The sequence below is a fragment of the Electrophorus electricus genome, chromosome 10, assembly GCF_013358815.1.
Source record: "Electrophorus electricus isolate fEleEle1 chromosome 10, fEleEle1.pri, whole genome shotgun sequence".
Classification (NCBI taxonomy): domain Eukaryota; kingdom Metazoa; phylum Chordata; class Actinopteri; order Gymnotiformes; family Gymnotidae; genus Electrophorus; species Electrophorus electricus.
In genome coordinates, this window is record NC_049544.1 from 19,248,097 (window position 1) to 19,260,068 (window position 11,972).

Below are 11,972 nucleotides of genomic sequence, written 5' to 3' on the forward strand. Positions count from 1 at the left end.
ATTTTTTGTCATGAATACCAGACATACTGCATAGAGCTTTCAGGCCTTCCATAGTGGTTGTGTCATTGTGTCAAGTTCAACTTTTTTTGGGGTGGGGGGGGTGCTTATACTTTTGAGGTGGTGAACCTTTTTTTTTTTTTTTTCAAGTATATTTGGTTTGTAAAGAGAATTAGAATGCATGTATTTATTAATATGAATGTATGGTGAGCAGTAATCCTTTTTTTTTTTTTTTTTACATCAAATACAGGTACCGGTTTATTAAAAAATCAGTATCGGCAGGAATATGGATCTAATTCCCCCAACAAATGCAAATATTATTATTATTATTATTATTATTATTATTTAAAAATTTTAGAAACAAACCATGCATATATTTTTGGCAGCTTGCAAGTAATGCTACAGGAAATTTCCCATCATTACAAAAGCCTTAGAAATTTGTCAGGAAATCTGTACAATCCAGATGTTTTCCAGCTCTGTAGTATAGTACCACAGAATAAGAATGAATTTTGTTATATATATATATATATATATCTAGTGCTCTGCTGTATGTGTGGTTTATGTTGGAAAAAAAAAGACCAATTAAATGCATTTCATCAGACAAGCTTAACTCGTTATTTGTGACCCTGGGAAATATTGAACGCCCTCTAATGCTGCTGGCATCCTTTTTGAGTTTAATATGCACCTTTTTACCCTGTGTATTTGCATTTTCAGTGACTCACTGCTGGATCTAAGTTAGTTCCATGGTTTGTTGCTGAATTGGAATACAGACCTCTTCATCCTTTCTCAGTCCCAGTATTTACTGGAGTATCCCCTGTTTTCCCAAGCTAGCACACCTATTTGAACATACAAATGACTTGTTAATTAGCTGAGAGCTGAGTCCACACTCATCCAGCCAGTCTTCAGAGCAATGCACTCCACAGAAACTGCTCACATCCCAGCTACCGAGCCTCATGACGCCAGATCAAATGATCTGTCACGGGTCCTGATCCTCGTAGACCTCTCTGCAGTCTTTGAAATATTGAAGTACAACATTCTCATATCCACCCTCACCATTCTTTGACTCACTGACAACTTGCCGTTGGTTTGTATTCCACCTTGAGGGATGCTTGTATCACAATGAGAAGATCCAAATCTACTCTTTACTTGTGTCCTGCAAAGATAAGTGCTTGGCCCTTGTTTTTATTGTCCTCACATGGCTTCTAACAATTATGCTGGTGACAGTCAACTTATCCTCTCCTCCTGTTGTCTGTATTTTAGAAAACAAACCACACATGAAGCTGATCCCCAAAGATGCTGTAAATAAATCTGAACAAATAATAATATTGTTGTAATTGCCTGCTAAATATTTGTATGATAAATAGTTCAATTATACAGTGCTTTCATAGAATGAAGCATGTGGATGTACATTATGACAAGCACAATACTTTTGAGGATGTTCACTGAGTCATCATTACACTAGCATTAATATATTATCTCTCCTGTAAGACGTTAAGATGTTGTGTAACTGTTTCCTGTTCCAGCATTGCAATTTTCTTTACATATTTCTCTACATATATCCACCCTCAGAGATATTAGGTTATACTTGAGCAGACATTGTGCATCAGTGTGGACTATGAAAAGATTTTAGCATACAGCTTAATAACTTTGAAGACAAGACATAATAAAGCAAAGGTAAATAAATCTAATATTACTTTAAAATGATCTAAAATCAAACAAACAGAAAAAAGCTTTTAGAAGATTAGAATATTAGAAGGTATTTGTCAAACAGAATAATGCACATTTTCAGCCTTTTCTGACAATAGTGTCATAACTGTTCTTCTTTGGTCACCTTTAGAAGATGATTAAAGAATTATTGTCAGTCCTTATGGTGCTGGTGGCCTTGACTTGCTCCATAGTGAAGCCGAATGAGATACCCATCAAGAACGAAAGGGTAGAACCTCAAACACTCTCCAGAGGTCAGGTTCTTTCTGCATGTGATACAAGATTATGTATCTACATGACTGCAACCTGAGGAAAGTTTTTTGTTTTATTCCTATTGGCTTCATTCTTTTTTGAACCACTTTCTTTATTAAATTACATTGTACTACAGTCTCTATGTCATGAATCGCTACAACCATAAAGAAAAAACCTTTTTGATTTTCCCCTGTTCCTTCCTAGGATGGGGTGATCAGCTGTTTTGGGCACAGACATACGAGGAAGCACTCTTCTGGGCACGCTCAAGGTGGGAAACATTCACTTTGCTAGTACAGTATAGAAGTATCAATCACAATAATTATTTTTTATAAATCCCTTTTTAAAACAAAAAAGGTTATTATCAAAATTATTGACACTTCTAGAAATTATTAGAAAAGGTATATCCTATTTATGTTTTACATTTTCAAGTATATTGATTTTAAATAGTTTAAATGATAGATGATATCCTGTTTTAATGGAATGTAAGTGAGATGACACACGTGCAACACACCTTTTGTCATCCATTCACATTGGAAACCCAGAAAGTACATAAATGAAATGAAACAAATGTTTGGTGGTGGATCTTTGATGTTGTAAATGCAGAATTAAACTTTTGCCATAGCAATCTCAGTTCCCACATCTAAACAGCAATGAAAACATGCAAGGTGATCTAAAGAGGAGACTACACAAGCCACTAGCATGATCCAGAGAGATTCTGTATAGATGAATGGTCTTAGATCCTTTGTTCTGTGTTCTCCCATTCCATCAAAAATTTTACGAGAGGTTTTCATAAAGTGTGCCAGGTTCTCAGAAAAAAAGGTTCTCATATTTCTAAGCAAAATTTGATAAACACTAAAATGAATTTAAGCCAGCATATTTTACTCATATTGGTAAACCAATAATTGTGGAGGGAACTGTAGCATGTATACATTTTTATTCGCATGTATTAAATAAGCATATCTGAACTTTTTTTCTTCAATATATAAAACTACTTTCACAGGAACAAGCCTCTCATGGTCATTTTCCATTTGGATGACTGTCCACACAGCCAGGGTAAGATCTTTAGGTTATACCCTAGCTGGTGTGTCCCGCAATTTGTAGTACCAAAAATTTGTTCTGCAGTTCATTTACGTTAACACTTAAGGTGTTGCATCATTTCCATTTTACAAGTTACTGATACATTTTTGCTAAGCAAAAATATTTTCTATTACATCATCAGCTCTGAAGAAAGCCTTTACTGCGGATAGAGAGATCCAGAAGTTAGCTGACAAGGACTTTGTTCTCTTAAATCTAGTGGTATTTATAATTTTTTAAATTTTTTATTTTATTTATGCTAAAATACAATTAACCATGCTAACATTCTTATTAATTTATTTCTCATTATCTCCTTGCAGTATGAGACCACAGACAAGCACCTGTCACCTGATGGGCAGTATGTTCCCAGAATCCTCTTTGTTGGTGAGTATACTACATCAGAGAGGGGTGGCTTGTTTGATTCCATTAAGCACAAAGATTTTTTTTTTCCTTCTTCAAATGACTAACTAATAAAAATGCAATTTTGTTTTTCTTCAGATCCCTCGATGACTGTTCGGGCTGATATTGCTGGACGCTACTCCAACCGCATGTATGCCTATGAACCAAGTGATATGAAACTTTGTAAGTGCCAGAGCTGATTTTAATTGCAATGAAGTGCTAACTGACCTCAAACTCCTTTGATTAATATAAGAGTATATTATAGAAGTGCATATAACATGTTATATACATACATTATTTTTGTGCAATAATAAAATTTCTATTTATATTAACAGTGCTGAGCAACATGCAGAGAGCTAAGAAGTTTCTGAAAGCAGAGTTGTGAAATCTACTGTATGATGAGAGATGGCTGTTCATCCCTCTGAGAGTTTCTACTTAATAATCAGTTCATTGTACAGAAACCCAGTATACATCTTTGAACTCACTTTGGATACTTCTTAGAATCCTGTTATTATCAATACCAAATTTTCACCTGATGTATCAGTGATATAAATAAATAAACATAAATGATCTAAAGGCAGTTGTTTTGGGCAGCCACATGATGTTGGCATATAAATAATGAATGCAATGCCCGAAGCTAAGATCCTGGGAATTACCCTGGGAGGAGGTGTGTGATGGTGGGTTTGCTATCTCCAGAAATGTGGATCATTGTAGCTCCAGAATGGCTGGCTGTTCTGTAGGGGTGATGTTATAGCTGCCTGTAAATTTTATCCCATGGAGCTGTGGGGGACTGCACATAAAAATTGCAAGGCCAACACTGCCATAACAATACACATACAATATATTGGACAGCCTTGATTACACACTCATAAATTTCTTGTGGTTTGTGTGCTTCTATTTTGCCGGGATTTAAATGATGTAATGTTTAAATTACTGAGAGGTGAATGGGGCAGGGTGCATGGAGTATCAGCAAAGAATATTGCTCATCCATTTGCCATAAATTAAGGGCATGAATTAATTAATTCATTTAATCAGATTCAGGATCAATTAACATCCTTGTATTGTTTGATATTGTTTTGACGCCATCAACCATTCTCCTATAATCAGTAGCAGAAATAGTAACTATATTATAGCGTCTTCCTTACAATTTGCAACATAAATGTTTTGTATATATATATAAACTAGAGGTAACGCCTTATGCAAAAAAAACAACAACCTCAAAACGTTGTTTAATATGCCAGGAGTAAATTTTCAATAATTCATACGAATATGAAAAAAATACACAACATAAATATTTTCATTTGTATAGGTGGTGCTGTATTGACTAAAATCAGCAAGAAAATTAAGACTTTTGTTCATTTCCCGGAGTCCTCTCATATAAACATGTGACGAATACAAGTCTAGCTTTTCTTTCAAATGTTCCTATTGGTTCACGTCCCGTCATGGTCCTCTCGGGAGTACACTTGATTGGACGATAAAACTCTATGAAATGAAACTCATTGAGTCCGGTTTCCCCGAAGAGATACCTAACAGTGGGAGAAGTTTAGATTTTGCTCTCCGCTGGTAGAATTGATGTTGCTGAAGTTGCTGAAATAAAAATGTGGCGTACGTGGCCTGGTATATTTTATCTCCTTGTGTTATTGTTCGTTATTCATTCTGCAAGCTGCGAATTCCACACTTTAAAGCGTTTGCGACCTAAAGCGAGCGACAAAACACAAGCCCAAGCTGTGATTCATCTGCTCAGACGACTCCTGGGAGACAGGTCCCGAGATTTCATTGTGTCAGTGAACAGAACTTTGTCCGACGACGGATTGGACGTCTGTGAACTTCGGTCTACGAAAAACAACCAAGTTGTCGCCATCGGAAGCACCGGTGTGGCGCTGGCAGCTGGAATTCATAACTACTTAAAGTACTACTGCCACTGTCATGTGTCTTGGTCAGGAGATCAGCTAGATGTCCCCCGGCCTTTGCCTCAGCTCGCCGGTGTACTTCGGATCAGCACCCAACACAGGTAGACAGTTGAGTTAAGTAATCCAGCTGTTATTCTTTAATTTAGCCAGCTAATATAGGTTAATAATCACTACTCCTTTAGCCATATGCATTATGTCTCGACAGTAGGCTGCGCATTTCTGTGTCCTGTGTTTCACATTTGACATTTTATTGCGTTAGTTTGGATTAAAAGATTGAGGTCAATATATGGAACCATGCTCAAGCATTCCTAACGAAAATGCTAGCTACAAATGTCATAAACAGCACACTTCATGCACAGGAAACATGATAGAAAAGGGTTTTTCAAAAATTATTTTGTGTATTTTATTTATATTTTAGTATAATATTATTGCTGGGATATAATGTTAATGTAAAAGAAGGCAGGAGGGCATTGTTTTTTATTTTATGTTGATTTTGCCGTTATTTGCAAAACACCCCTCTTGGTGTGTGCTGTCTCGCTAGACCACATGAGCAGCGACATACGTATACTAGCACAGGCACGTTTAGTTGACTTACAATCAAAATGTGACCACATTTTCAGTGAACATGAGACTGAATTGGCTCTGGGAAAATGTCTGAATATCTTGCATAATTTGCCTTGCATTGGATTCTCACCTGCAGTCTTGTTTTCCATTTGCAATTACTCATGTTTTTTATTCTTTCATACTATTGTACTTCCCCACCTCCTTTTTGCATATCTAGGTTCAGGTACTACCAGAACGTTTGCACGCAGAGCTACTCCACGGTGTGGTGGGACTGGCCGAGATGGCAGCGGGAGATCGACTGGATGGCATTGAATGGCATCAATTTGCCCCTGGCATTCAATGGTCAGGAGGCACTTTGGCAACAGGTGGGACACCAGAGAAATGAACTGGAGAGAACACAGCCTTACTATAAATGTACAGTCAAGGCCTATATTAAAAAAACTAAGTTGTTATCATACATGAATTTCTCACACGCCTGTTCATGTCTGTCTCTCATTCTTTAATTTTCTTTCATGGAGGTGTACATGTCCCTGGGTCTAAGTAAGAAGGAGCTGGAGGAGTTTTTCACAGGTCCTGCCTTCTTGGCATGGAATCGGATGGGAAACCTTTTTGAGTGGGCAGGGCCACTTCCTCAGTCCTGGCACATTAAACAGCTCTCCCTGCAAGTATGAGCTTTCTAAAACACTGCCTTACAGATGCTTATTGATGCTTATATATAACATACATGGCAAATATTTATATTGTGTGCGAATGTACAATATTTGTTGTCTGCAGACATTTGTGCAAAATGGTGAACTGACAGGTTGGGTTTTAGACTGAACTCGGGTGCCTTTCTGCCCTCCAGAGTAAAATCTTGGATCGCATGAGAGCTTTTGGAATGATTCCTGTCTTGCCGGCCTTCGCAGGGATTGTGCCTCATGGACTCGCTCAGTAATATGAACATACTGTTCCCACCTTCATTAATAACCCATACCTAACTTGTTACACTGTAATTTTCATGACATTCCGTTTGTTCAAAACCATGTAGCATAATGACCATGAAATATGTGGTTTGTCAGTAATTAACACCGCATATACATATGAGTGTGTACATCACACAATAATATCAGTGTAATTGCAGTATATTTTCACCACTTCATGCATCCCTAAATCATATTGTTTTAAAATATTTAAGTGGTAAATTCCTTCATGTTCTCTCCAGCCTGTTTCCTCAGGCAAACGTGACCAAGCTGGGTCCTTGGAGTCATTTTAACTGCAGCTATTCCTGCGCCTCAGTCTTGGATCCACGTGACCCACTCTTCCAGCGAATTGGCTCTCTCTTCCTGTCCCAGGTTGTTAAAGAGTTTGGTACAGACCACATCTACAACACTGACACCTTTAATGAGATGATCCCCTCCTCATCAGACCCCACCTACCTTGCATCAGTTAGTCATGCGATATTCACCACTATGACCTCAGGTGAATGCTTGTTTACTTGTTTTGTTTATTTCAGTTCTGTAACTTGATATGTTTTGTTAATTGGAATAAGCAGATAAGTACATTTTATTAGCAACTGAGATTAAGTTTGTGTTTATTTCTTATATGTTCTAATAAAAGTGGACACAAACTGTCATTTTTGCTTGTATGTAGTTCTCTCTCTCGCTCTCTCTCTCTCGCTCTCGCTCGCTCTCTCTCTCTCTCTCTCTCTCTCTCTCTCTCTCTCTAATTGTTCTAGTTTTATAACTTAGAACTGCCATGCTTCCAGTTCCTGGACACAGTCCTTAAGCCCAGTCTGTTTCCCATCAGAAGTATTAATGTTAACCACATCCTACTGGTGACCTAATACATGTAACAGACTCTCCCTTTCTCTCACTCTCTCTATCTCCAACTCTCATCTTTTCATACGGCCTTTCCCTGGCAGTGGACGCAAAAGCGGTTTGGCTGATGCAGGGCTGGATGTTCGTCAACAACCCTGAGTTCTGGAAGCCACCTCAGGTGCAGGCCCTGGTGCGCGGCGTCCCACTGGGCCGCATGATCGTGCTGGACCTGTTTGCCGATTCTGTGCCCATGTTCCCCCACACCCAGTCCTTCTATGGGCAGCCATTCATCTGGTGCATGCTGCACAACTTTGGTGGAAACACCGGCCTGTTCGGGGCTGTAGAGCGGATCAACTCGGGCCCCTTCGAGGCACTCCACTTCCCCAACTCCACGCTTGTGGGGCTGGGCGTGGCCCCCGAGGGCATTGGACAGAACCCTGTTGTCTATGAGCTGATGACCGAGATGGCGTGGCGCCAGGAACCCGTAAACTTGTCTGAGTGGGCATCTCTGTATGCTGCCCGCCGCTATGGCAGCCAGGAGGCAAGTCTCCCTGCTGCCTGGCAACTGCTGTTCCGCAGTGTGTATAACTGCACCATCCCTGGATACAAGAGCCACAACCATAGTCCACTGGTGCGCCGGCCGTCGCTGAAGATGCACACTGATGTTTGGTACGACCCAGCAGACGTCTACAAGGCGTGGATGCTGCTGTTCAGCGTGGCATCTTCCATGGTTTCTGTGGAAACATTTCGGTACGATCTGGTGGATGTGACCAGGCAGGTGATTGAGCTCCTCACTACAGAATACTACAAAGAAATACGAGACACATTCCAGGTAAAATGCAAGCTTTCTCTCTCCTTAATGCTTAGGTATGTTTGTTACAATATAACAGATTAGTAATGGGGAGTAGTACTTTCTAACAAAGCACTGGCTTAAAAAGTTTTATTGTAGCTTATTAATTGTCCTTCTTTTGTAACTTTGGGGTCTACTTTTGGTATTGCTTGTCTGTAAATGTGTGGGGTGTGAGAGGGCAGTCTTCTCCAATCAGAGCCTGTCTTTAATAATTCCAGCCTGTGCTTTACTTGTCTGTTCCTTTAACTTGGCTCCCAGGCTCAGAAGCTGCCAGATCTCCTGCAGGCTAGAGGCGTGTTGGTGTATGGCCTGCTACCCGACCTGGACAAGCTCCTCTCCAGCAACGTCCACTTCCTTTTGGGGGCGTGGTTAGAGCAGGCACGCTCGCTGGCCGTCGACAAGCAGGAAGCACAGCTGTACGAGGTGAATGCTCGGAACCAAATCACACTCTGGGGCCCTGACGGCAACATCCTGGACTATGCCAACAAGCAGTGGGCGGGTCTGGTGCAGGATTACTACCTGCAGCGCTGGGACCTGTTCATGTCCACACTCGTCGGATGCCTGGAGCGAGGCCAGCCTTTCAGTCAGGATGCATTCAACCAGGCTGTGCTCCAGGTGGAGAAAGACTTCGTCTACAACCACATAAAGTACCCGGCCCAGCCAAGCGTGGACACTTATACCGTTGCCCGCCTGATCTTCCTCAGGTACTACCCCGACATCAGGAAAAGGATGATGCGGGAATGATATTTGCAGTGCCATATCTTTAGAGTCAGACCCAAGACATGCTGTCATCGAGGGAACTGAAAAACAAAAGAGGTCATCAGATTTTTTTTCTGAAATTTGTTTGTGTATAAGCTCTGCTTCCATATCAACTCAATCATGTACATTCTCACAGCTAAGACAACATAATAAATCCAACTACTTATGGTTTTACATTGCACGTGCAACATCTTTCATAAAGAAATTTGGACTTTTTGTTTAGATATAGGACATGGTGTTGCTGTAGCCCCATAAACAAACTTAACTCTAAATGTTTTGGGAATGTGTCCACGACACTGTGTGTATAGTTGGGTTCAGCTGGGGTGGACTGTGACATGCTTTGGAGGTGTATTACATTTTCCTTACGGTACTTGGTAGAGTGATTAGACCAATCAATATATGTGTGTCCCATGGGAATCGAACCTATGACCTTGTTGTTGCTAGCACTCTTCTCAATCTGCGTTATCAGATAAAATACAGGAGCTTAAGAGTGTTGGTGTCCCACACCCTAAGTAGGGTTTACTCTACTTTCTTTGGTTTCTAAATATAATGGTATAACTAACTAGAAAACTTTTTTTCTGTTTACAGTATTTCACAAGATTTGGTTAAAAAACAAGGTTAAAAAACAAGTTTTAGTTGCCATTTAACATTTTGATATCATTTCATGTATTGTATGAATGGTTGTTATGGTTACTTGATTTTTCTGTGCCCATTTAACAAAGGTGACCTATTTCATTAGTCAAGAAAATTCAGCTTTTTATTCAGGGGAAAAAAAAGGGTATTTGACAAGTGGGAACCCTGAAAAAATGCTAATACCATAAAAAAAGGCTAGCACCTGTATATTTAGCTTGATTGTGTCACATTCAAAGGTTATTCAATTTATTATTATTATTTTAATTTAATTTAAAAATTTTTTTGTAAGTAGATAGGAGATGGCATTGTATCAGGAAATGGGAGCTAAGCTAATGTGCAGTGTGGAGTTTCAATGTATTATCTAGTGTTATGCTAAGGTGTTTTGTTGTTAAACCCCATCTGACCATGAAAGATGCACATCCAGTAAGTTCCAGAAGGAGTGTGTGTTTAGTGATTCAAGATATATTTTTAGCTATATTGTGTTTTTTAAATAACATATTCCGAAATTCGGTAAACATTTTGCAACTGTTGTTCTGGTCCAGTAAAGTTTTATTAATGAGATTGTTGTAGTATTGTAAACATTAGAAAGTCAGAGTTGTATGTCTATTTAAATTTTATCAAATGAACCTTCAGATTCACTATGTTTCTGAAATAACCACTTGTACAGATGGGATAAAAAAATACTTGAGAATAATTCTGCTATTTCTATTAGAAAATAAATATATTCTCCCTATTTTTTCCCCTCTTTGTACTTTTACTTGGAATGATGAATAAACTTTATTTATGGATGACCATTTACCCTTTTCCACTTTGACAAAGAAAAACAGAACTTTCCAGTAGCAACTGCTGTCATAAGTGAAATAGAAGTGGAACAAGGGGAATGTGTTACAAATGAGCAAAGAGATGATCAGAAAAGCTGTTGTTTTAATGCTGGTATTGCACTGACTGCATTCTGCAGCAATGTTTATTAGAAGCAGGACCAAAAAGAGTTTAGAATAAATATTTAAATTCCAAATTCTTGTCCATCTTTATAAACCATTCATTTCACAAGCATAATTATCAGTAACTTGTGTAAACGTCGAAAGAAATTGTTGAAATGCTATTTTTGTATTTCGTTGAATAAAAAGTGATTTTCTTTTCTTTCATATTACTGTCAAAGTTTTTGTCGTAGTTGAGGTACGTCTTTAATACTGTTATTAACACAGTAAAACCATACTAAAATCACACCCTTGCCAAGAGATATTGTCTTTTTGTTAAGTCAACTTAAATCAATATTTTTTAAGTGTATCTGTAAAAGTATTGGCTGTATCTGTAAGTATTAGCTGTATCTATTTTTATAGATATAAGTGTATCTATAAAAGAATAACTGGATTAGATTTAAGTTTCAACTCCTTAAGTGCATTACAATAAAAATATACTGGCATATTACTAAATAGCAGTGTAGAACAGAACAGAACATTATTTATCAGAGAGAATTAAAATTTTGAAATAAATTTGTTTCTCTCACTTAAGACCTGTAAACAAACTATTAACCAAATTGATTGATACTGATTATTAATACAATATAGTTTTATTTTCCTTAGCTACATTATTTTGTTGTGAATTGGTATGTTTTTGTTCAAATTATTTTCAACTGATTTTTCTTATTGTTTTCTTATAAGTTTGTCTTATACTTAAAGGAACAGTAAGTTATTTTTATCACCAAAAAGTAGCAAACAATGAAAGTGATTATTTATTATTTTTTAATTTTTTCTATAAAGTGTAGCTCACATGATATGAAGAATTGGATTGCTTTGTAAATCCTCAAATGAAACGGTTTATACCATAGAGTGAGTCCCCCTAGTACAGACTATAGACTGTATGATGCAGACTATCCAGGCCACTGGGTGTTAGTATATTGGCTGTTTCATAACGTGTAGAACAATCACTTGAAAAATTACTTATTGGTCCTTTAAAATAATTTGGCGGGACTTTTATTTTGGCACAAAATCATTCTCTTTTATGGCCAATCACAATGCTCAAATGTGTATGAGG

At 38.1% G+C, this 11,972-nt stretch overlaps 2 protein-coding genes across 2 annotated transcripts; both read left to right on the forward strand.

Moving 5' to 3' along the window:
- Positions 1 to 1,569: 1,569 nt before the first annotated feature.
- On the forward strand, positions 1,570 to 3,960 carry LOC113583778 (anterior gradient protein 2 homolog). The gene is made up of 8 exons (XM_027020297.2): positions 1,570 to 1,671; positions 1,835 to 1,955; positions 2,158 to 2,221; positions 2,954 to 3,006; positions 3,173 to 3,249; positions 3,348 to 3,411; positions 3,526 to 3,609; positions 3,762 to 3,960. Exons 2-8 carry the CDS (start codon positions 1,838 to 1,840, stop codon positions 3,809 to 3,811), a joined length of 510 nt encoding a protein of 169 aa, XP_026876098.2. The 5' UTR covers positions 1,570 to 1,671; positions 1,835 to 1,837; the 3' UTR covers positions 3,812 to 3,960.
- An 896-nt stretch (positions 3,961 to 4,856) lies between these two features.
- naglu (N-acetylglucosaminidase, alpha) lies at positions 4,857 to 11,085 on the forward strand. The gene is made up of 7 exons (XM_027020294.2): positions 4,857 to 5,437; positions 6,118 to 6,265; positions 6,419 to 6,565; positions 6,745 to 6,830; positions 7,102 to 7,358; positions 7,801 to 8,528; positions 8,805 to 11,085. The coding sequence occupies exons 1-7, from the start codon at positions 5,025 to 5,027 to the stop codon at positions 9,288 to 9,290; spliced, it is 2,265 nt and encodes a 754-aa protein (XP_026876095.2). The 5' UTR covers positions 4,857 to 5,024; the 3' UTR covers positions 9,291 to 11,085.
- Positions 11,086 to 11,972: the final 887 nt, after the last annotated feature.

Coding starts and splice junctions, on each gene's coding strand:
- LOC113583778 (XM_027020297.2), top strand. CDS start 1,838: ATGATTAAAGAATTATTGTCAGTCCTTATGGTGCTGGTGGCCTTGACT. Junction 3,007..3,172: donor TGACTGTCCACACAGCCAGG/GTAAGATCTTTA, acceptor TTACATCATCAG/CTCTGAAGAAAGCCTTTACT. Junction 3,250..3,347: donor TTGTTCTCTTAAATCTAGTG/GTATTTATAATT, acceptor ATCTCCTTGCAG/TATGAGACCACAGACAAGCA.
- naglu (XM_027020294.2), top strand. CDS start 5,025: ATGTGGCGTACGTGGCCTGGTATATTTTATCTCCTTGTGTTATTGTTC. Junction 6,266..6,418: donor AGGAGGCACTTTGGCAACAG/GTGGGACACCAG, acceptor TCTTTCATGGAG/GTGTACATGTCCCTGGGTCT. Junction 8,529..8,804: donor AAATACGAGACACATTCCAG/GTAAAATGCAAG, acceptor CTTGGCTCCCAG/GCTCAGAAGCTGCCAGATCT.